General features: G+C 36.3%; 1 protein-coding gene and 1 long non-coding RNA gene across 6 annotated transcripts in view; one reads left to right on the top strand and one right to left on the bottom strand.

The window, feature by feature from the left end:
• Window positions 1-26247, top strand: part of LOC103911773 (uncharacterized) — a 281613-nt gene that overhangs the window by 82962 nt on the left and 172404 nt on the right. The gene's annotated exons all lie outside the window — the stretch shown is intronic.
• bhlha9 (basic helix-loop-helix family, member a9) lies at window positions 22451-23476 on the bottom strand. Its single transcript, NM_001202415.1, has one exon. The coding sequence runs from the start codon at window positions 23445-23447 to the stop codon at window positions 22665-22667; it is 783 nt and encodes a 260-aa protein (NP_001189344.1). The 5' UTR covers window positions 23448-23476; the 3' UTR covers window positions 22451-22664.

Raw genomic sequence — 26247 nt, 5'->3', positions numbered from 1 at the left:
AGAAGTAAAATTGCCGGAAAGAGCACTTTCACACTTGGAACATGCTGATGTGAGACGTCTACTCCAGCCAATGAGAACATTCAGACGCATTCACATCCGCACTGTTTATGAAAATAAAAGCCTTTGAATATTTTTCCAGACACATTTAGCTGCTAGATGTTAGTCAGATAATGTTTATATGTTCCTTCTTAATGCCAACTGTGTAAACAAATTATCAATAAAATGCTTCTGACAAGCCGCTGCTTGTATATCTTCATGCTCTGCTTCAGTTGTTTGACGCATGTGCACATGGAGTAAAGGATTGCTCTGGTGAGCGCCAGCACACACATATTATGAACATCTCGACATGCGAAAGTGTTCCTTCATATGATTTTATCGAAGTTGTTCACAATACTTATCCATCCACAGAATTTGTAAAGTAGTCAAATGTGTAAACTTTTAGCTATGGTTAGCGCTTCTGCCATTGAATGTCTCTGCAGCTGCTCAACCTACAACAAAACAAAAGCCAGACTCCTATGATGACATACAAGTGCAGCCATTTAGAGCTCATTTCTGCTTAATGATGTCAATTTACCGGTATTTTGGAATGAATGTGAATGGTCTTTTCCGGAAAAATTCCAGAATGTTCCAGCCCTTGTGAACAGTGCTTTGTTGAATTCACCGGAAAAGTCGTTCGAACATTTTTCGGACATTTACCAGTATCGCTGTGTGAGGGCTTCATGTCTACATGCCTAAATGCATTGAGTTGCTGCCATGTTTTTGGCTTATTAGAAGATTGCATTAATGAGCTGTTGGACCTGATGTACCTAATAAAATAAACAGTGACCATATATATGGTGGAATAACATTGATTTTTACCTAATAAATGTAGAGAACATAAGAATTTTCAAGTTGTTAATTTTTCTGAAAAATACAGCTAAAGACAAAATGATTAGCCCTATATTGTGAAATATAACAAATTTTTTATTCATTTCCCAAGTGATGTCTTATTAAACATAAAAAATTTAATAATAATATTTAATAATAATAATTTTTGTTAAACATCATAATATGCAATAGTGCAATTATCGTGCATGGCCATACACCCAAAGCACTTCACAACCATGAGGGGGGTCTCTCCACACTACCACCAGTGTGCAGCATCCATTAGGATGATGTGACAGCAGCCACAGGAAAACAACGCCAGTGCTTACCACACATCAGCTATATATGGAGTGGAGAGATAGTGATGGAGGCAATTCTGTGGATGGGGATGATTAGGAGGCCATGATAGGCAAGAGCCGATGGAAAGAATTTGGCCAGGACACCAGAGATACACCCCTACTCCTTGTGGGAGGTGCCATGGGCTTTTTAATGACCACAGAGAATCAGGACCTCAGTTTAACGTCTCATCCGAAAGATGGCGCTCACTGACAGTATAGTGTCCCCTTCACTTTACTGGAGCATTAGGACTCACACAGACCACAGGTTGAACGCCGCCTGCTGGGCTCACTAACACCACTTCCAACAGCAACCTAGTTTTCTCATGTGGTCTCCCGTACAGGCACTGACCAGGCTCAGCCCTGCTTGATGCTGGGTGATATGACTGTAGCAACATATATAAACATCTTTTGATTATTACTTTTAGATTGACACACTTCATCATTAATGTATTGATTTTAAATCTCAGTATTTTAATCACTGGTGTAATTAAGTTGAGCAATCGTAATTTATGACATCCATCAAAATGTAAAATATTCAGAGATCAGTGGTATCTGTAATGAGATACTGGCTGCGTTTAACTGCAGACGTTTCGCTCATGTAGAGACTCATCTAATGAGTTAATGGTGTGGAAATGCTAATCAAACCTCAAGGTGGCAAACTTGTCTTAATGATACAACCGTTTCTCTCCCGCTCTAATTAAAAGGCCATTGCATCTGCTTCATTAGCCGTGTAAGGCAGAAACGAGGTAACCGATATGTGACTCTTGCATTATCAACAGAGTGCTGAGGGAAGGACAATAAAGGTCTTGGCCTTCAGCGTCTGCCATGTGTTATATCACGTTAATGATGGACACAATCAAATTTAGGAGGAAATAATGATGAGCTGCCTGTCTGAATTAGGGTTTCATGATTACCCGTTTTAAGTAAAACCAAAGTAAAAAAAAAAAGAGTTATGTTTAGTATTATCGTTTCACATTGTCATTATCATTAAAACAGTAATTGATGATTATGATTTGGTAACTTGCTCTCAATCTTGTAACATTATGATTAGCTAATCTTGAAAGGCTGTAATGTAAATGAATGTTTATAAAGATAGTCCATTCATCCATCTCTTTGTTTACTCGGTAGTCCTGTGGTTCCATCCATCCATCCATCCATTCATCCATCCCCCCATCTGTTTGATTCATTTCAGTAAATGCTATGCATAAATCCATCCATCTCACTTCGATTAATTTCAGTAAATGCCTTCTATCCATCTATCTATCTATCTATCTATCTATCTATCTATCTATCTATCTATCTATCTATCTATCTATCTATCTATCTATCTATCTATCTATCTATCTATCCATCTATCCATCTATCCATCTATCCATCTATCCATCTATCCATCCATCCATCCATCCATCCATCCATCCATCCATCCCAGCTACTTCAGTATATGCCGTCCATTAATTCATCCATTCATCCATCCATTCATCTATTCATCCATCCATTCATCTATTCATCTATCTGTCCATCCATCCATCAATTCAAATTTGGTTCATTTTAGTGACCGCTATCCATCCATCTTTCCATCTATCTCGCTTTGATTCATTTCAGTAAATGCCATTTATTCATCCATCTCAGTTTGATTCATATCTGTGTATGCTATCCATCCACCCATCCATCTGTTTATCTATCTGTCCATTCATTCATCCATTCAAGTTTGATTCATTTTAGTGAATGTCATCCATCCATCTGCCAATCCATCCAACCATCTCACTTTGATTCATTTGAGTAAATGCCGGCTGTCCATCCATCTCACTTTGATTCATTTCAGTAAATGGCATCTATCGATTCATCCATCCATTTCAGTTTGTTTCATTTAAATAAATGCTATACATCTATCAATCCATCCATCCATCTATTGGTCCGTCCATCCATCCATTCAAGTTTTATTAATTTTAGTGAATGCCATTCGTCTGTCTGTCCATTCATCCAACCATCCATCCATCTCACTTTGATTCATTTCAGTAAATGCCTGCCATCTATCCATCCATTCATCTATCCATCCATTCATCCTTCTAGCTATCGATCTATCTCACTTTGATTAATTTTGAGTAAATGCCTGCCATCTATCCATCCATTCATCTATCCATCCATTCATCCTTCTAGCCATCCATCTATCTCACTTTGATTAATTTTGAGTAAATGCCATCTATCCATTTCTCACTTTGATTCATTTCAGTAAAATGCCATCCATTCATCCTTCTCAGTTTGATTCATATCTGTGTATGCTATCCATCCACTCACCCATCCATCTATTGAACAATCTGTCCATTCATCCATCCATCCATTCAAGTTTGATCCATTTCAGTAAATGCCATCCATCCATCCATCCATCCATCCATCCATCCATCCATCCATCCATCCGTCTATCTGTCTATCCGTCCAAGTTTGATTATTTTAGTGAATGCCATCCATCCGTCCATCTGACTGTCCGTTCATCCATCCAACCATTCATCCATCTCGCTTTGATTCATTTCAGTAAATGCCTGCCATCCATCCATCTTTTCATCTTTCTGTCCATCCATCCATCATCCATGCAAGTTGATTCATTTTAGTGAATGCTAAACATCCATCCGTCCATCCATCCGTCAATCTGTCCATCCATCCATCCATCCATCCATCCATGCCAGTTTGATTAATTTCAGTAAGAGCTGTCCATCGGTCCATCCATCCGTCTGTCCATCCATCTATTCATCCATCTACCCGTCCATTATGAGAATAACGAAAAAATCATGCTAGTCAAAATTATTGAATTTTATTTTTTGACAAAAACCTTTAGAAAATTAAGAATAAGAACTCAAATAAAGGTCATGATTTTCCAAAAAATAATTTGTGATTAGTAAATACTTAATTTGTTAAATTTTAAAGGCAATTTTATAAATTTTTCAAAAAAAAAAAAAAAAAAAAAAAAATATATATATATATATATATATATATATATATATATATATATATATATATATATATATATATATATAATTATTATTATTTTAACCTTGTAGTCCAGGGTCAGTATGTATAATTTAATAATATCTGTGTTTGTTGTTGAATTTACCATCATGAAGAGACTGTGGAAAAGAACTGAAATAAAGTTCCTCAAATGTGTTTTTTTTTTCATCTCTGGAACTCCAGTGGTGATCCATCTTTTCTGACATTGACTCAGTTTACCTGTAATCTTATCTGTCCATTTTTCCTCCCCCTCCAATTTTATTTGGTCTTTGACTTTCAATTTCCCTGACTCATAAAAGTGTCTTGATTAGTTTAGTGAATCTGATTAAACTGAGCACCTTCAGCCTGAGCCTCAGTTTCTTTCATCCTATCACACTTGTGCTGTGTGGATTGCTTATAAACATTTTTTTAGGGACCTTCTCAAAAAAAGGTGGCATTTTGTGTGACTTTTTATTCCCTCCTACTATATATATGAATAATTAATTGGATTATAATATACATTCATACACAGAGTATCGTTAGAGTATGTTTTTATTAATGGTTATTTTCACTGAGAAATGAATAAAAAATATTTATTTTTTAAAAGGGATGTGCTCATTTTTTATTAAATAAATATATATATTTTTTTGTCCAGTTTCTGTCTATGTTTCAGACTGAGAATATGAGAGAGAGAGAGAGAGAGAGAGAGAGAGAGAGAGAGATCAAAAAGTATGAAAGTTCAACAGCAATCTTTCCAAATGATATAATAGTATTCACTTTCTGTTTTTAAGACCTGCTGTGAACACTAGTTTTGAAAGGAGCTCCTGGGATAAGCCTGAAAGACTCATACAAACCCCACAGAGAAAAACCCCTGTCAGAGATGAACCCCTGTCTCATCAATGTTTCTCAGCTTTAATTAGACTCTGATGGCATCCACAGACCCGTTTAATTAATCTTTGGATGAGAAGTTTGGCATCCCTTTTGATACCCGGCCACATAAAAGTGTAGATCTCAATGACAGTGATACATGTCAGATGTTTAGAAAGGTTATCAAGACTAGACATGTGCTTATATTCACTAATTCAATATATTGTTATAAACATGCATGAATTTGTTATTAGTAATTCATTCACTCATTCATTTTCTTTCGGCTTAGTCTCTTATTTATCAGGGTTTGCCACAGTGGAATGAACTACCAACTTATCCAGCATATGTTTTACGCAGTGGATGCCCTTTTAGCCACAACCCGGTACTAGAAAACACCCATACACGCTCATTCACACTCATACGCCAGTTTAGTTCATACAATTCACCTATAGGGCATGTCTTTGGACTGTGGGAAAATCGGAGCACCTGGAGGAAACCCACGCCAACACGGGGAGAACATGCAAATTCCACACAGAAATGCTAACTGGCCCAACCGTGACTCAAACCAGGGACCTTCTTGCTGTGAGGCGACAGTTATAACCACTGAGCCACTGTGCTGCATATAATTATTGAAACTTGAGGAAATGCTAGTTAGTCTTTTTCCCAAAAAATTCAAACTGAATGTTTATTGTTGTTTTTTGGCAAAATTGGAAAAAAAAATCAAAGTAAAAATGGTTTCTAAATCTTTTTCCTGTGTACACGTGCTACTATAACAGCTCCAGAGCTTCATCTGAATGAGTCATTTGTTGTTTAAATATTACGCACATCTGTAATCAGCCATTTAAATGAGCGTTCTTCAAATGATCGACCTGCTAAAGCTCAGTTCTCGAATGTAAAACTACAACACGATTAATACAGATTGATTGATACAATTATGACTAGCTAATAAAACAGATGGCTTTTTACTGTTTTCTGTACTGAGCGCACATACAATGATCATTTTCATTAGCGGTTATGGGATAATAATACTCTGCTGTGGGGATTTGGATGCTTGAACATGCAAGGCTTGCTCTAAAGTCTCTGATGAGGCAGATTTGCATGCTAACATCTGATTGATTCATTAACTGATGCTCCTGCTGATGAGAATCTCTCTCCACGGCTCTGTTTTCTCTTCATGTCAAACACACTGTGAGAAGACTGATGTGATGCTTACAGAGAGAGTTTGTAGCATGCCATATTTATGTTGGTGATTATAGCTTTATGGGCTTTTTTAATGAATGCCATATTACTGACGCTATAATCCCCCCATGTGTGAATTTCCTTAATTTGTGCCATTAGTCTCTGTAGTAAAAAAAGCTAAGTGTTTGACACATCTTTATCTACAGAAACAACAATGAATCTTTGTTTCTGTATTATTTGCATGTGACAGAATTGGAGCTTAAATTACTACTGTGATTTGGCTCTACACTCCCTGAAAAAAATCTAAGTTTTAGAAACAACTAACTTAGTAATAAAGTCATCCCAGAGGACTCCCAGAGTTCATCAAGATTCTTTGGGTTCATCTTCAATGCCTCCTCCTTCATCTTACCCCAAACATGCTCAATGTTTATGTCTGGTGACTGGACTGGCCAATCCTGGAGCGCCTTGACCTTCTTTTCAGGAACTTTGATATGGAGGCTGAAGTATGAGAAGGAGGGCTATCCTGCTGAAGAATTTGCCCTCTCCTGTTGTTTGTAATGTAATGGGCAGCACAAATGTCTTGATACCTCAGGCTGTTAATGTTGCCATCCACTCTGCAGATCCTTCACACGCCCCCATACTGAATGTAACCCCAAACCATGATTTTTCCTTCACCAAACTCGACTGATTTCTGTGAGAATCTTGGGTCCATGCAGGTTCCAAAAGGGCTTCTGCAGTATTTGTGATGATTGGAATGCAGTTCAGCAGATGATTCATCTGAAAAATCTACCATATGAGGCGTAAATATAGCTTTTTAGTGGCATTTTATCTACTAATTGTGCCTGTGCTTTGACGCTTGTCATCTGATAATGTGCACACTTTTGTACCATGCTATATCACTTAAAGTCCATGTGAACTGGAAATTGCTGAGACTTTTATTTCGACATGTTGATGTACTTTCAACTGAAACTTAATATTGAGGGTTAATCTGAGACTTGTTAGGCTAGCCCTACTAGCATCCATAACATGTATAATTTTGAGGTGAAAGGTTTCCAAACCACCTCTGTGTGGATAAAAGAAGTGTTATCTTGCATGCCTTTGGACAAAAAAAACGTTTGGATTGAAAAAGCATTAAGATTTATTTGTCAGATACTGGTACAGCTTTATTTCTTACTTGGATATACCAGGAGAGAATGCTTAGATATAAACTATGTTTTTGTTCAACCCAGGCTTGTTCTAAAAACGTACCTCAACTGTTTATATACATTTCTGGCTAAATACGTCCCAGCAGGTAAGTTTTTTTTTTTTTTTTTCCGTGAATCCACCAGAGGCCGCTGTGTACACTTTTTAGAGATCTCAGATTTCTCTTGTGAGAGCCTTTCGTGTCTGCTGTTCTTGCGTAAACCCACCAGAGGTCACTCTAGACTTACTGTTTGACTGACTGACTAACCGATCGACTGACCCACTCTACTCCTTCTCTAAACCCAACCAATTGTATTGATTGACCTGTCCACCCACTTCCCTAAACCCAACCAACAATTTTCAAAAGCAGTCCAGAAAAAAAGCCCTCGTCTGATTTTACCATGTTTTCAGATTCTACCACATTCTCGCCCTGTTATTTACTTGTTTGTTTTATTTTTTTGGATTTTGTTTGTGCTATCTGTAACCGTTCTGTAACTCGAACCTCGTTGTCGCTGTCTACTCCTCTCTGCGTCTCTAGTCCGCTGACGTACATGGTGAGCTAACTGGACAAACTGGTAACAGCGGGAAAGCCGCCCATTCGGAAGTAAGCTTTCATCTGGTAGACGCAAAAAGGAACGGCATCATACCGCATCATAGCGTTCGTATTAAAAATGAAATGTAGCCATATGCAGCTCTGACTACATAATCTGCGGTCTCCAGAAACAGAATGAGTCTATAGCCGCTTTTCCACTATCGTGCTGAATCGTTCTTTAAACAGAACTGTTCCATTCCGTGCCAAACAGGGCCAGACAGCACGGATACGGTTTCATTTTCCACTGTCGTGCTGCGACAAAGCTCTTTAAAACATTACACAAAACGCATCAGTAGTTGCCTTGGTAACGCAATGTAAACGGCTCCCTTTGTTCAATTAAAGTTAAATAAGAGCCGAAACTATTTTTTTTTTCATAAAAGCAAAAGCAACCATGTGACTAAACACTGTTATGCCGCTCTATCAAATAGGGGTGCTAAATGTGCACCCTTTTTTATTTATATGTTGCGCAGCTCTGGCTAAATTTTATTTGGAGGGAAAATGACCAAAATGTAACGTGATGATTGAAAATAATTGGAGGGGAAATAAATAATATTTAAAATCTCTGAACATAACAGAAAAATAAACAATGATAAGACAACAATAATAGTGCATTTGCATTATAGTCGCAGAAATATAATTTTGGACAGGCCTTGTCAAAGGTGAGCGGGCACTTTCACTAATAAATACACAGCACATAAATATTTCATTTTTATCAATTAATTAAATTACACTGCGTTTTTATATCAAAAGTTGATAATGATATAAAATATACTACATTTTGATGGTAAAATGAAACCAATTAAGCGATGGCTGTTATTTGTTTTACTATTCAAACATTAAATAACGAATGCAGCAAGTGAAAAAAAAACGAATATGAAACAACACATATATTGCAGGATTTAAAGCATATAAAGCACTATTATATTTAGCAAAATGCTGCTCTATTATCTTTTTATTTTGATCATTTTATTTTCATTATTATAATTATTTTTGTGTTCATAATTAACTAACAAGCTGTAGGCGAATTATTGCTAGACGTTTTAGAAAATGTTTGCGTATATTAAAGATCACCACAAAAAAAAAAAAAAAACACACAGAAACATGTTACATGCCTCATAAATGGCATATAACTTATGTATAACTGAATCCTATAATTGCCCATAGCTGAAATGATGAAAATTGCTCATTTTATTTTTATAAAACATTTGTCAAAACGTATTGATATATTTTGAGTAAAAGCAATACTGACATTTAAGAATCCATATTTATTTAATTCATTAATTCTTTTGACTTGTTTATTAGTGCATATGCTATAATATAAATCATACAACAGTACCTTGGACAGTTACAGTGCTACTCCGTAAAGCTTTCAAGCAAAGTCTTTTGGACGGCCGACATTACAACACGAACACGCCGTCCTTCAGGTGGTCTCGCCGTTATTAACAAGCTGTCCTGGCTTTGAATTAAAAAGTGCAATTATTTCCTCGTTGTTTAAAGAGTCTGCAAGTTCGTGTTTCATGGGTGATGTTGTTGTGGAATTTGGATATCGACGATGCAAAGCGTGACTTTATTCGCTTTATTCGATGCGCAGCAGGAAAAAAAGTCAGCAGCGCAAGTCGCTGGCATGTCTCTCCCGGATCAGAGCGAGTTTTGTGCTGTGAAATACAGCGCTGCGTGCAATAAACTCGCATTCAGGCAGGCGAAGTAGGTCTGTATTCAAGTCAATAAAATAATAACTTTAATGAATAAAATATCTTCGTAAGAATGTGATGAGTTATTCACTTCTCTGCCAGAGACTGCTCTATGGTTTTAAAACCCTTTTCAAACTGTATCGTTTAGACCTGGATCATTATTTTATATTAAATGTACTGTAGTTTATTGAGAATGTCTGATGGCTAGCGCGCTTCTGCTGAGCCAGCTGTGGTAGCTTAGCAACCGAGTCGCGACGTCAACACACAGAATCTGTCAGCACAGTTTAGCACGGTTGTCTAACCGTGCCGAGAATTCCGGGCCAAGAACGGTTTGTAATCGTGCCGCGTCGTTCCAGGCTCAGTGGAGAAACAACCGTAACCGTACCAAAGTGTTCTTAGAACGGTTTGGCACGATAGTGGAAAAGCAGCTTATGTTGTTGGGTTGTCATGATACCATAAATTTAGGCCACAATACTATACCAGCTGAAGTAGCACGATTCCAAGTAGTATCGCGATACTGTATTAATTCATAACTCAAATCTACGAAATAAAGCATATCACAAATACTATATTTTATATGTTATAATTCATAATTCCCTTAATATTGAGAACCTATATGTACTTGTACAAATATTCTGTTTTATTTGAATATACTGTGATTGTTCTGTTCCACAAGCAACGTTAACTATTAGAATCGTTAATGACGATTCTACCGTTTACAAACTGGCGCCATCAGTATTTTGGAGCCATAGTATCACGGTGCTACCGAAGTGCAACCCTATTATGTTGTTTTTGTTTTTTTGTTGGAGCGACACTGTGGCACTGTTATCTCATTGCAAAAAGTCGCTGGTATGAGTCTGGGCTGAGCCAGTTGCCATTTCTGTGTGTAGTTTGCATGTTCTTCCTATGTTGGCATACTGTAGTTTTCCTTCGTGTGCTCCGGTTTACGTGAGGCACTATGGAATTGAACCCGATTTCGGTAAATAAAATAAAAAACAATACAAACATAAAAATAAAACAATGCAAAAAAATTTAAAAAATAATTATATGTGGGTAATAGCAATGGAATGACACAAGGAGAAAGTGCTGACCTACTGAAAGGTATTTAATAAGTTCTATAAAAGGCTTTTTTTGGTGATGCCAGCTTAAAGACGCCTCTCATATGGAAAACAAAGTCACATTATTTGCTCAGGTGTGAGATTTTCACAGGCTTCAGCAGAGAATTCACTGTGTATACAGTATAAAATAAAGGTACAGGAGCTGTCACTGAGGCAGTACCTTTTCAAAAGGTACATATTTGTACCTAAACAGTCCATAATGGCAACTCAAAGGTACTTTTTAGGTACATTTGGGCACTTATATGCACTTCTGAGGTACAACTGTAGACTTTGGTTACAAATATGTATCTTTTGAAAAGGTACGGCTCCTGTACCTTTATTTCTGAAAGTGTAGAGATTAACTTCTTATAACATTCTATCAACATTTGCCTTGAAAGATCATTTCATTAACTTTCATTTTATGTCATTTAAGTAAGAATTTCAGGCATGCCAAGTAGCTGCCATTAATATAAATGGAAAAAGTACAGATGGCTTTCTCTATTGCAGAGCTTCAAGGAAGTAATATTGTAGTCTCACCACAGTCAGACAAATTCAGAATTTCCCACAATCCCCTGAGCATTTATATAGTTGTTTATCTATCAAATTGAGTTAAATGTCAGCGGTTAACACAGCTATGAGTGTCAGGCCTGGGAAGTGCAATAACTGATCTCTGAAGTGATTTCTGCTGTCTGCTCTGCTGAATTTGCTCACTGCAGGGATTATGAGAAATTCAGACCCTCAACTTCTGTCCACGTCTCTCTCTTTCATCGTATTTCATTTTCTTTTCCACATCATCGGCTTTTTCCTCAGGCTCCATCCCAAACTTTTCTATAGTTTATCTCATCAGTTCAGTCTCAAACAATCTGGAGTTTGCACTTGAAGTTTCTTTATAAATTGATTTCCATGCCGACTGCAGACTGCTGCTCTGTCAGAGAACAACTAATCTCATCTTTACAAGAAAAGAAACTGAGAGCTAATCTGCAAGAAGCCAATTGTTTTATACCAAGAAAATACTAACCATTGCATTATGTAGCATACAGTGCATCCGGAAAGTATTCATAGCACTTCACCTTTTCCACATTTTTTTATGTTACAGCCTTATTCCAAAATTGATTAAATTAATTTATTTCCTCAAAATTCAAATTTTTGTGAAAAAAGATTTTTGGAATTTGTTGCAAATTTATTAAAAATAAAAAACCTGAAAAATCTCATGTGCATAAGTATTCACAGCGTTTGCCGTGTAGCTCTAAATTGAGATCAGGTACATTCTGTTTTCACTGATCATTCTTAAGATGTTTAAGCAGCTTAATTGGAGTTCACCTGTGGTAAATTTATTTGATTGTACATGATTTGAAAAGGCATACACCTGTCTATATAAGGTCCCTGGGTTAACAGTGCATGTCAAAGCACAAACCAAGCATGAAGAAATAGGAAGTACCAATGAGCACAGTGCCCTCCATCATCCAAAAGTGGAAGATGTTTGGAACCACGAGGACTCTTCCTAGAGCTGGCCGACCATCTAAGCTGAGTGATCGGGGGAGAATGGTCACTCTGTCTGAGCTCTAGCGTTCTTCTGTTGAGAGAGGAGAACCTTACAGAAGGACAACCATCTGTGCAGCAATCCACCAATCAGGCCTGTATGGTGGCCAGACGGATGCCACTCCCTGCCTGGAGTTAGCCAAAAGGCATCTGAAGGACTCTCAGACCATACGAAACAAAATTCTCTGGTCTGATGAGACTAAAATCGAACTCTTTGGAGTGAATGCCAGGTGTTATGTTTGAAGAAAACCAGGCAGCGCTCCTCACCAGGCTAACGCCATGCCTACAGTGAAGCATGGTGTTGGCAGCATCATGCTGTAGGGATGTTTTTTTAGCAGCTGGAACTGGAAGACTAGTCAGGATAGAGGGAAAGATGAATGCAGCAATGTACAGAGACATCCTGAATGAAAACCTGCTTTAGAGTGCTCTTGACCTCAGACTGGGGCGATGGTTCATCTTGCAGCAGGACAATGACCCAAAACACACCGCCTAAATATCAATGGAGTGGCATCACAACAACTCGGTGAATGTCCTTGAGTGGTCAGCCAGAGCCCAGATTAAATCCTATTGAACATCTCTGGAGAGATCTGAAAATGGCTGTACACCGTCGCTTCCCATCCAGCCTGATGGAGCTTGAGAGGTACTGTAAGGAGGAATGGGCAAAAATTCCCAAAGACAGGTGTGCCAAGACTTGTGGCATCATATTCAAAAAAGACTTAAAGATGTAAGTGCTGCCAAAGGTGCATCAACAAAGGAATGAAGCAAAGGCTGTGAATACTGATGTACATGTGATTTTTCAGGTTATTTATTTTTAACAAATTTGCAACAATTTCAAATTCATTGTTATTATGTGGTATTCTGGGTAGATTTTTGATGAAATAAATGAAATTATTCATTTTGGAATAAGGCAAGTAACATAAACAAATGTGGAAAAAGTGAAGCGCTATTAATACTTTTCAGATGCACTGTACATAACATTGTATATAAAAAATCTAGAAGAATATTCGCTGCTTTAGTCCAACATCTACATTAACAGGAGGATGAAGATGAAACCAGGGTGGACATTTCAGCAAGACAATGATTCAAAACACAGCCAAGGAAACTCTCAGATGCTTTCAGAGAAGGAAAATCAAGCTGTAGAATGGCCCAGCCAATCACCTGACTTGAATAGACATTAGAAAATATAAAATAAAGATCAGATTTGATAGACGAGACCCACAGAAGCATCAAGATTTTTACACTGTGTTGAAGTTGTAAAAAAAAACTCACACCTGAGCAATTCATGCGTCTTTATTCTCCATATGAATGTCGGCTTTAAACTGCCATCACCAAAAAAAAGCCTTTTATATAAAGTATTAAATACATTTCTGTAGTCCAGTACTTTGTCCTTGTGTCACTTCATTGTTGTAAGAGATAACCTTTTTTTCAGATTTGTTTTGTTATATTTTTATGTTCATGTTGTTTAAGTTGTCAAACTGTGGTTTAATTCCATCTTAACAGCTTCTTTAGAAATATTATTCCCAGGAAAAAACATGTTCAATACTTTTTTTACTCACACTGTATGCGAGCACTGTTTAAGTATTACCTCGATGCATTTATACCAGATCACACACTACATGTCAGTTTATAGTATGTTTGGTGTCAGTGCTCTCAAAAAATCGTTCTTTAAATAAGGGGGTTAAAAAAAAAAAAAAAAAAAGCCATTTTTTTTGCTGATAATGGAAATGTTCTGTTACCACCTGCTGGTGTGTGGATGATCGTAGACTTCACATGTGCTTCATTACAACATCTGACATCAATATTGAAATCAGCTGCCAACACTAGCAAATCACGAACATCGTGCCAGAGCATCATCTAAATTACACACCTCTACTGCTGTCCAAAACCCAATTGTGGGCGCCCATGAATGTGTCAGAGCACAGGGATGCTGACCTCTACTTTATCACAGTTTAAGTGCCCTCAGCTTTTATGTGAATGTGAATGAGTCTTGATCATTAGCAGACAGTAGAGAGAGTCTGCAGGTGAATCATTCTCTCCCTCTCTCTCATGCGCTCAGTGTCTTGGCATGTGCTGATTCTGCTGTCAACAGCACATCACGGAGGCGGTGCGCACCTGACGTGGGTTTAGTTTATGAGTATGAGGTGTTGTTGTGCCATTGATGACTCACTGCATTCACATCTCTGCATTACTAATGATCAGAAGCCCTGAGCTGCAGTAGAGAGGACTCAAAAGTCAGCCTCAAAGCAGAAATGACTCCAGTGACCCTTTCGATTTTATTGATGGGGTATTTACACATTTTTGGCTTGTGGTGCACTAGACAAAAAATGGAGGAAAAACTATTTTCACAGACAAATTGCTTGTAAATTTTAACAAAAATGTATAGAAATGCATAGTAACATGTTGAACAAAAGAAGGGTGAAATGCTGAAAAAATGCATAAATGCTGAAGAAAATGGCTAGTAACATATAGGGCTCTATTTTAAAGATCTAGGCGCAAAGTCTGAAGCGCAGGGAGCCAAAGCATTAAGGGTGTGTCTGAATCCACACTTGCTATTTTAAGGACCAAAAAAAATCAGTCTGCGCCTCGGTGCATGGTCAAACATTGTTGTACTTCTTTTATTGAGTTATGGGTGTGTTTTGAGCAGGCCCGAATTAAGAATTCTGAGGCCCCTGGGCACATTGTCTTGTAGGCCCCCTACCTGGCCGCACCCCTATGAGTTGAATAAAAAAATATGATTAATAAAATAGTTTTTAATATAATTAATCTTTAATATATTGCCCACATTTTTAAAATAAATGATATACAGTACATATATTTCTAGTCTAAAGAAGATTAAACTTTTTTTTAAAGTTCTACAAACTTAAATAATCAAAATGATTTGGATATAACATCTTTCCAATCCAGTTCTATGAGTCTTCCATAATACACACACTTATTAATGATTCCTACTTGTCTTCCTCGTGATGAAGAGTAGGCAAAATCTGATATGTAGTTGGGGGAAAAAAGAAGAATGTGTTCATCAGACTCTGGATTCGAACCGGGTTCATGATCGATCGCATCAAAACATGTTGCCATTCGCTTTACTAGCTATGCCACTCACACTGCTGTTTGTCGCTTGCTTTAGTTATGGTGTCTCTGTCAATCAAACGGTGATGGGCGGGAATCACTCAACTAGCTTATTCCAACGAGGTGCGCTATTTGCACTTAGCCTAAATAGCCACTACAAAATCGGCCCTTGCAGGGGCCCCAGATGTGCACTGTGCCCATAATTCCCATTGGTTAATCTGGCCCTTAGCATAACGTGCATTAAACCAACCCGAGTCTTATTTTTCATTTCCTTTAAGAGTCAGTTGTGTCGCGCCATGCTGCATTTGTTATTTACATGGCAGACTTTGTAAATGGAAAAACTGACAGCTTCACTAGTGAGAAAACAATTAAACATACCATCTGCAACGCGAGGATAAAGAATGAGCCTTCTCCATTCGGCCTCTTTACTTTTGTAGATAAAGAAACAGTGGAAACTCACTCCACTGAAGACATCCATTAGCCTACATATTTAATTTCTTTGTTAAGTGCAAAGATTTGTTTAGAAATTATTTCTAAATTGAGTTCTAATTTCCAGCAAATTCTGTTTTTTACAGTAAGTGTGGTCAAAAAACTGAGTTATATCCAAACACACGTCCTATTATGCCCCATATGGTGATGCAGACGTCGCCAAAACCTGACAGATAGACAAATCTAAACTTGTTTTCAATCAAAAAAATAATAAATATATAAAAAGCATATTAAAGCATATAATAAACAGTACTGCTAATAATAATAATAACATTAAACAAATGCAAATTGCAAAATGCAAAAACTTTTTGTAACATTTTAATCCTTTAATTTTTTTTCATATATAAAGATATTTGCGTATTGCTGTATATCCTGTGTGTTTTAAGCAATGTGTGCGCATTTGGACCTGCATAGGCGCACAACTAACTTGATCTATGCTGGATTTTTGAGCAGCTTTTAGTTTGTCATTGGAGCGGTTTATTTCAGTTCTTCAAAATAGCAACACGCCAACAATGCACCTTAACACACCTCCTTTTGAGACCGAAATGCCCATGAGTTCACAAAGTGGATGCTAATGGATTTGCTATTTAAACAGCGAGGCGCTAAACGTAAAATTGACAGTTGTGCTGGTCTGAAAATGGCAACAAATCGCGTCACACACACATTGTGCCTTATTGCTCTGGGTGTATGATAGGGCCCATAGAGTTTAAATGCTGGAAAGAAAAACTGAACTTAAATGCTGAAAGAATACTGAGAACATGCGTAAATGCTGAAAAATGGCTAGTAACATTTAAATGCTAGATAGAAAGATTCAATTTAAATGCTGAAACAATGCTTAAATGCTGAAAAGTGGCTAGTAATATGCTTAATTGAAATGCTACAAAGCAATAACAAATTTAAATGCTAACAAATTATGAAATGTTAAAACAAATTCTTAAATGCTGAAATAAATTGCTAGTAACATATTTCATTAATATTCTGGAAAGAAATGTTGATTTTAAATGCTGAAAAACTTCTGAAATGCTGAACAAAATACTTAAATGCTGTAAAAATGGTTAGTTACACATTGAATTTAAATGCTGGAAAAATGGCTAGTTAAACGTTGAAATGCTGAAAATCTAAAATTAAATCCTTGTTTAAACCTTATTAAATTACAGTTCTATTAATAAATGGAAATAAATGATTATAATAATTTATATTCATTTCATTTATTTAATTGAAGATGGTTTCTGCTAACATTACCCATGAAACTTACCACAAACTTCATCTCAAGTCCTGCCACTGTCCAGTCTCCACAAATAAAGGGCTGCCCTCTAGTGTTCAAACGCTTTTATTACACAGTTGATTTTTCTTACACTACTGCTTCTGAAACTGTTCAGATCTTGATCCGACACACATGACAGATTCACCAAATCAAATGAGCAATGTCCGCAGTGACGGGAAGGATTTGCTCATCACAGAAAGTGACATCTAAACCTGCTGATGCGTTCATATATAGACCGACTGGACCGATGCCACAACAGGCGGGACGACAGACATGTTGTCATCATCACTCAACACATTCAGCTTCGACGTGAGTCAGGGATTTCCATGATTCATGTCTGTGGATGAAAAAAGAGGAAGACATTAAAATCCTCCCCTTTTTTTTCCCTCACCCGACTATTTTTTTTTTTTTTGGGGAATGCACCTGTAGGTCCCAGAGCTTTATCATTCACCGGATATGGAGGCCGAAGGGAGATTTTCCTCTCTCTTTTTGTGGGCAGAGCTCGTGCTTTCTTCCTGTGAGGTCATAAATCTGTCCTCAAGTACTTGCTGCTAATGGTGTAATATTAACAGTGTTTAGATTCAGCTCACCTGAGGCTTGTGCTCAAATTTCAAAAAAACATATTCAAACCTTCACTGTTTTACCTACACAGTCAAGATCAAAATGACTGAACAACCTGCAGATTTCGAGCTCACTGCTTAGTGCTATTTGAAGTTATTCTGTGTAAATATAATTAATGTAAATAAATAATTAATTCATGAGTTGCATATGTGATTCTGGACCACAAAACCTTAACCCTTGTGCGCTGTTCAAATGTACTATATTTTTGTTATGTTCAGGATGAAAACATCCACTGAGTTGAACTGCTGTAAAATTGCATCAGATACATTTTATTTTCACAATTCTTTTGCATAAATCTGTTTATAAACCTCAGTCCTAATTAAAACTACTAATGTGTTTAGAAAATTACAGGATTTTAACTCTTTAATTGCCAATTTCACAAATGATATCTCTGATTTGGTGAAAACATGACGTATTTTTAATAGAAATTGTAATTATTCGTAAAAGTAAATGGTAATTAGTAATTGTGAATGATTAGTAACAACATTGGCTTTGATGCATTGTTAGATTTAAATTTTTTCTCCCTAATTTACTGTTGGTGGCTGTTTTTGCCCCATTAACTTCCATTATACCCACATGATGCATAAATACAGTCTTTGTTTTTGTTTACTCCATGTAGTTCTGAGAACTGAGATGCATAATTTTATTTTCTCAGACTATCAGACACACACACACACACACACACACACACACACACACACACACACACACACACACACACACACACACACACACACACACACACACACACACACACACACTTTATTGTGTTGTTATACTCCATATAAATCCCAGACACTAAGCTTATGTTTTGCACAGGCCTATCTAAAGAGTTATTGCTGCCAACTGAGGATCAACAGAAAAAAAAATAAAAATGTTTTCTCTTTCCAATAGACAACAATCAAAAATGCATGATTATATGGTGTCAAAATGTTATAATAAAAATAAAATGTGGTTATAATGGAAGTCAATGGCTCTAAAAAAACAGCCACCAACATTAGATTAGTGTAAACAAAATGAAAATTAATCAAAAATGTTGCATCAGGCAATTTAGTACATGTCCAAGACTTTGATAAAAGGGGAAAATAAACCCAGTGCGCAATTACTTTTTATATTGAAATTACGTTGTGTGTTTTTTTTTCACCAAATCAGTGACATCATTTATGAATTTGGCAATTAAAGAGTTAAAATCCTGTCATTTTTCTAAAGAATTTGATAGTTTTGATTAGGACCGAGGCTGATTAACAGATTTATTAAAAAAACACTTAAAATAAATATATATATTAATCTTTACAGCAGTTTAATTCAGTGGATGTTTTTATCCTGAACATAATAATACAAAATGTGTGTCAATATAAGATTTGTCACCAAAAATCATTCTACTAGCTGAAACACAGAAAAAGTTATGGCCAAATTCAGACTCAAAATCACCCCAGAGTGGATGAAAACATTCCCAACAGTACATTAGGGTAAAGTTGCACATGTATATTGGCAGTAGCTAAAAATACATTGTAGGGGCCCAAAATATTTTATAAAAATTAGGTTACATAAGACATTAAGCAAATTTTCTTTCATACATGTATCAAAACTAAGAAATATGCATGGCTAAGTATTTAATTTGTACAACTTTAAAGATTTTTTTTTTTTTTTGTTGAACCCTCAGATTTGCAAGTAGTTGGATCCTGGCTAAATATTGTCCAATCCTAACATACCAATCATCAATTGAAAGCTTGTGTATTCAGCTCTCAGATTGGGTTTTGTAGTCCAACATTCTGAAACACAGTTTAAAAAGCCTACATTTCTAATTTGAAAATGAGCACTGTTAAAAATGTGTTAATTTGTTTTAATCTGGCAACTGGTGGTGATTTCATTAAAATCTTACATACTCTTTTTACTGGCAGCCATTTTTTCCAGTTCACTTTGCAAGATTTTGAAGCGACCCTTTCAGACCAAATGAGGTAATTCCAGACCTGTGATTTTTTTTTTTTATTGCTTTTTTACAATGTCACAAACTTATTCAAGTCACCTCAAAAGCTTTGCAATGCTTTAAAGAAAAAGGGGACAAGATAATATAGAAAATATCAATGGAGAATCAGTTCAACATCACAGCAGAAATTGAACATCAGTTCAGCTGAACAGGGTAAGGGGATTTATCATAGTAACGACTACTGTTGTTCATGAAAATTTGGACTAAAAGCTAGAATTTAAAACAAAGGCTTGATTAATCTTTGCTGAGGAGCATTTTGTTTGGACCGTGAACTAATCCAAACTTCAGTTTAGTGATGAGAACTAGTTTAATTTATTTAGGTCCAATAGGAAACATTATGCCTGGGCTGAAATCACCAAAAGGTGTACAAAGTGTCGTGGTTTGTTTTTTTGTTTTTTTTTCCCCCAGCTGCAGCAGGAGTGGGATTCTTGTTTTATGTCTGTGTTCATAGCCCAGTCAACCAACTATTTTATGCAGGTCAATAAATCTTGTCAGCACAGCAAAATGGATAAAGCAGTTCTATGAAGCTGAAATATTGAAATGGCCAGTCCAGAGTCTTATTGAAGCCTTATTGAAAATCTCAGAAAAATCAACAACTTTTCGACAAAATTTATGGTTAAGGACACCAGTAAAGTCATCAAAGAGACTGAGGAAGTTTGATAGAGTTGTTGTGATGATGCAAACTGTGTTATGAATTTTGTTTTGTACAAAATATTATAAATGAACAAGCTTATGATCTTTGAAGTTTAGTACTTTTTTATTGAATTGAGTTGAAGTCTTATAGAATTATTCACCCCCTTTTGAATTGTTTTCCTCTTTAAATATTTCCCAAATAGTGTTCAACAGAGCAAGGACATTTTCACAGTATGTCTGGTAATATTTCTTCTGGAGAAAGTCTTATTTATTTGATTTCGGCTAGAATAAATAATAATAATTCATAATAATAATTAATTCAGGGGGGCTAATAATTCTGACTTCAACTGTATATACTGTTTCCTTTTTGCATTCACTTAAGCTGAATAAAGACAATTCAATTGTCTTGCTTCAGCTGCATTATGTAGCAGAATAGATTTGATTTGTGTCGTTGTATTTAAAGTTTACAAATCTGTTGCATAAACTTCTAAAAACACAACCTAAGCAAAGATTAAATGTGCTCTAAATATATAGTCAAGCCATTTTGGTCAAGGGTAATGTGGTGATAACTGGAAATTTTTGTATTAATAGTTTTTTTAAAATGCAACACATACTCATTCATTAACACACCACAATGGATTACCGCTAACTTTTTGCTAAGTCAGAATATCTTCACATCCTGTTATGAAAAGAATGCACAGCTTCTACGAGATCAAAGCAGATTTTTTTTCTTGAAACAAGTACAAGTAAACACACTCTTTCACCGCATGCTCATAAATTACACACGTTAACTGCTTCATAAAGTACACAAACACAGGTACATTGCATAACTGTGCAAGAAAAAGATTCAGCATGTTACTAATTTTGCATATTTTATTACAAAAGTGAAATACAAACATCTCAATGCACATTTTAGTTTTACAACCTCTTCTGTCTTCTTTGTTTTCAAGCAATGCATTTGCAAACAGAATACCAAGTTTACAACAGTTATTACATTCAACTTATTTACAGGGTTTCCAAAGCTACATCTGATCACAGTACTCTTTGACAGTCCTGCATTGTGTGTATCAGTGTATTTGGGCAATGCTGAAGCCCAGTGTCCTGCAAGTATCCTATATGCCATTTTTACATCATTGATTCTTTAACTTGTTTAATACTGTGACGCTACTTTACACATTACTACTGCATGCGCTAATAAATTTTATTTTATTTTTTATTTTAATATTTGTTAATTAATGTATTAATTACTACATTAGTTTATCACATATTTTATTACAAAAGTAAAATACAAACATCTTAATGCACATTTTAGTTTTACAAGCCCTTCTACATTAGTTTATGCTTAATTTAACTATCCTGAAATTATTATATGTTATTGTGTAATTAAATTGTGACTTTACTTGGAGGGGCACATCATCATTAACGCATTAACTACTCATGAACTTCTTATGCATATTCGTCTAGTGCGTTTACACTGAATAACAATAGGAAAGTGTTCTGTCGGCATCAACATGAACAGTTTAAACACAGAAGTTCATCAGTAGTTATGGATTAAGGAGTTAATGATGATGTGCCCCTACAAGTAAAGTCATGATATAATTGTACATAACAGCTCATGAGTTTATGTCGATGACATTTGGCCTAAACTTAAATGTTAATTAATATATTAATAATAACATGTTCTAACAAGTAATTAAGGTAGCCGTTATTAGATTAGGTAGACTCGTAGTTAAAGTTAGGACGTTATTAGTGTGCTCCTCATTAACTCATTATAAAGCAATGTTTAGCTTACATATTAATGCATCATTATTCATGTACTCTTATTGAAAATGTTACCAACGCAACTCGAGCAAAGATTAAATGTGCTCAAATTGTATATGTAAATTTTGCAGACTTTTTGCTAAGTCAGAATAGCTTCACTGTTATGAAAATAATTACTTTCTTGAAACAAGTAGAAGTGAACAGACTCTCTGCATGCACATAAATAACACACGTCAACTGCTTTATACAGTACTCAAACACAGAAACATTGCATAACCATGCAAGAAAAAGACTCAGCGTGTTACTATTTGTGCATGTTTTATTACAAAAGTGAAATACAAACATCTCGATGAACATTTTAGTTTTACAGCCTCTTCTGTCTTCTTTGATTTCAAGTGATGCATTCATTCACAAACAGAAAACCAAGTTTATAACAGTTATTACATTCGACATATTTACAGTGTTTCCAAAGCCACATCTGATCACAGTACTCTGACAGTCTTGCATTGTGTGCATCACAGTGTGTTTGGGCAATGTTGAAGCCCAGCGTCCTGCAAGTATCCCATATGCCAAGGCAAAGGGAGCGTCTGAAGTGATTCCCCATAACCATCAGCATGATTACCCCCCCAAACTCCCTGCTGATACGCCCCAACATCACCAATCCGTCCATACCTCGGAGGACTCGGCACACTGGCAGCAGGGTAAAGCTGGTTGTCAGGTGAAAAACATGGATAGTGAGGGGACGGCGGACAGGCTGGACCTGTAAAAACATGTTGCTCTGAGGACAGTCTGTGTATTGAGGTTTGTAGATGTTGATTGAGCGGCTGATGCCAGGTTAGGAAGTTCTGCATTGATGGCTCCGCCTCGGCCCACAATCCACCAGGCTGACACTCCAGATGACCACAAGGCTTGGCCACACCAACAGGAGGGTTGTTCGTAAGAAACACAGATAACGCTGAGATGCGATTGATGGCTCTCTGGAGCGTGGCGATCTTTGATAGCCGTTTTCCACTTAAGTCGTGATGCAGTGCCACTCTGAGAGCGTTGAAAGCTTGATTGTAATCCAAGATTCGTTTTCGTTCTCTGACGTTCGCCGCTACTCTGCGGGCTTTAGATCGCACTGGCCGGCTGCGCTTTTTAATCAGTCTTTCCTCCGGCTCATTTAGACCTCCTAAGCCATCGCTGCTGTCCAACTCGGACTCTTGAAGACTCCCGTCCGGCTCTTCCTCCGAAAACTCCGAGCCGGTGAAGCTGCCTCTGCTCGCCATGGAGAACCTGCAGACGCTCGCTGGAGTCATGGATATGTGTGTTGAGAGTTTTACCTGTGAACAGGTCGGGCCTGCTCTCTTTAAAGCATCTTGTTGAGGAGTCACATGGTACAGTCACCTATGAGAAATGCTGGAGTTTATGAGCTGCCCAGGGCAAAGTGAGCTTCAGACACGCCTGCAGAGACGCAAAACACTTGCATGTAGACTGAGAAAAACACAGACGGGAAGAGTTGGACAGCTCATGAATGAATGGAAAATGGAAGCATTATTTTATTTGTAACTTTTCTTGGCATCTTGTGGTTTTGGTGCCTTTGACCTTGAACTCTGGCAAGGCCCTGATGGATAAAGTACTGGCGCAGATGTAAGCCAGTGATTTAACCCAACTGGCATCTCAAAACAATTAATGCTAGACTCATCATTTATTTATTTTTTTCTGACTCTTTTTGTTAACACTGACGAATAATGGTCTATTTGCTAACATTAATGTACTATCATTACCTAAGTATGAATTATCTTATAAAGCATTTATTAATCATAATTCAACATCAATAATTCAATACATTATTAAAATCAATCATTATGCTAGTTAACACTAGTAATGGGCAATCAGTTAACATGAACTAACATTATTTAACTTAAAGGGGTGGTTCAGAGTGTATTTTTAAGGCTTGGTTTGTGTTTCTAAGATGCAAAGAAATGTGTGCGTATGCTTCATTTTACTTATATTATACAGTTGAAACCAAAAGTTTACATGCACTCTAAAAAAGTCTGATGTGTTGGCTGTCTTGCTCGCACAACTTTTTCAACTCTGCCCACTAATTTTCTATAGGATTGAGTTCAGGGCTTTGTGATGGCCACTCAGAACATTCACTCAGTTGTACTTAAAGCACATTTTAACTAATTTGGGAGTATGCTTAGGGTCATGGTCTGTTTGGAAGACCCATTTGTGGCCAAGTTTTAATTTCCTGGCTGATGTCCTCAGATGCTTCAGTATTTCTACATAATACAGTACATTTTCAGAATGATCCTGGGTTGGTAAATTAGCATTAGCATTAACTAATGGACCATTATTTTAAAGTGTTACCACTTTTTTTTTTAATTGCATTTACCAACCATTTTGTTATGACATTTACCAGCTTTTAGTGGATGGCTCATGTCAGGTGTGTAGGTCATCATATTTATTTTTATATTTTTCAGTTTTACATATTACTCTGATTATACACTTGTTATAAGACATTAAAAATGGCTATTAAAAGAAGTCTCTGTATTTAGATTAAAAAATGCAGCGGTGGGATTTTCTATAAAAAAAAAAAAAAAAAAAAACTGGCAGTAGTGTATGAGTGTGTGTGTGTGTGTGTGTGTGTGTGTGTGTGTGTGTGTGTGTGTGTGTGTGTGTGTGTTTGTGCAATTTGAGAGTGGCGTTTCCCAGTGTTAGGTTGTGGCGTTAAGGGTATCCATCACTTAAAACGTATGCCAGAGTAATCGGCAGTTTATTCGCTGTGGTGACCCCTGATAAATCAGGCACTAAGCCGAAGGATAGTCAGTGAGATTTTCTATAAATATTTTACAATGTAAGTTATTAATGTTATTCAAAGCTGAATATTCAGCAGCCGTTACTCTAGTTTTCAATGTCACACAATCATTCAGAAATCAGTAAACCTTATTAAAAAAATAAAAATAAAAAAACAGTTTTATTATTGGTAAAATAAATGCTAAAAAAATGCCAACATTTTGAACTGGTATTATGTATATTTAAAAAAATCTGTTAAATAAATCCATAAGTAAATATGCATAATAAAAATATTATATAATTTTTATTTAAATAAATACTATCTATACTTCTCAATAAATTTTTCACATTTTTATGTTGTTCAAATGAACCAAACCAAAATCAAAACCTTTAAAATAAACTAAAACTTTAAGCAAATTTAAATAAAAATGGGAGAGATAAAAAAAATCTCGAACTATGAAATAAAACTACAATATTACTCAATAATACTAAATAAACACAATAGATACACAAAACCGTCAAGTTATTACTGTATTTAATATAAATACAGTACCATTTTAATTAAATGCATAAATAAAAAGGGCATAAAAAGTGGAAGTGTGAACTATAAAACAATATTGATTTATTTAAATGTTTATATCTATGATAATACTTTACAATATTAATATAACATAGCATTAATATTACATTTTGAACATATTGAAGAAATGCAGGGCGACACGGTGGCTCAGTGGTTAGCACTGTCACCTGACAGCAAGAAGGTCACTGATTCGAGTGCCGGCTAAGTCCGTTAGCATTTCTGTGTGGAGTTTGCATCTTCTACCCATGTTGGCATGGGTTTCCTCTAGGTGCTCCGGTTTCCCCCACAGTCCAAAAATATGTGCTATATGGGAATTGAATAAACTAAATTGGCCCTAGTGTATGAGTGTGTATGGATGTTTCCCAGTACTGGGTTACAGCTGGAAGGGCATCCGCTGTGAAAAACATTTGCTGGATAAGTTGGTGGTGAATAAAGAGATACAGCTTGATATATAAACGTGTACTGCACATTAAACATCACTCTTTTGTTGTACATTTTCTTTTGATTTTAAATAATAATTTCTTTTAATTAATTTTATTCTTTTAATTTTGTTGTACACTTTAAAATGATTTCATGACACTTCATTGTCAAGGGTAAAGATGTGTCAGAGATAGTTCAGCTGAACCCTTGCTGGTCTTCAAGGACAGTGTCGTCCTGTTATTAATCACAGCGGCACTTCAATCTAAATTTGTCTGTTATTGCTGTGACAAATTGTACATTTATCAAATAACTAGTGTTTT

The sequence above is a fragment of the Danio rerio genome, chromosome 10 (assembly GCF_049306965.1).
Source record: "Danio rerio strain Tuebingen ecotype United States chromosome 10, GRCz12tu, whole genome shotgun sequence".
Taxonomy (NCBI): Eukaryota; Metazoa; Chordata; class Actinopteri; order Cypriniformes; family Danionidae; genus Danio; species Danio rerio.
Note: the sequence above shows the minus strand (reverse complement) of the source record. Positions and strands in the feature narration are given on the sequence as shown.

Bases quoted from the DNA above. Each gene is read 5' to 3' on its own strand.
- bhlha9 (NM_001202415.1), bottom strand. From the start codon at position 23,447: ATGACTCCAGCGAGCGTCTGCAGGTTCTCCATGGCGAGCAGAGGCAGC.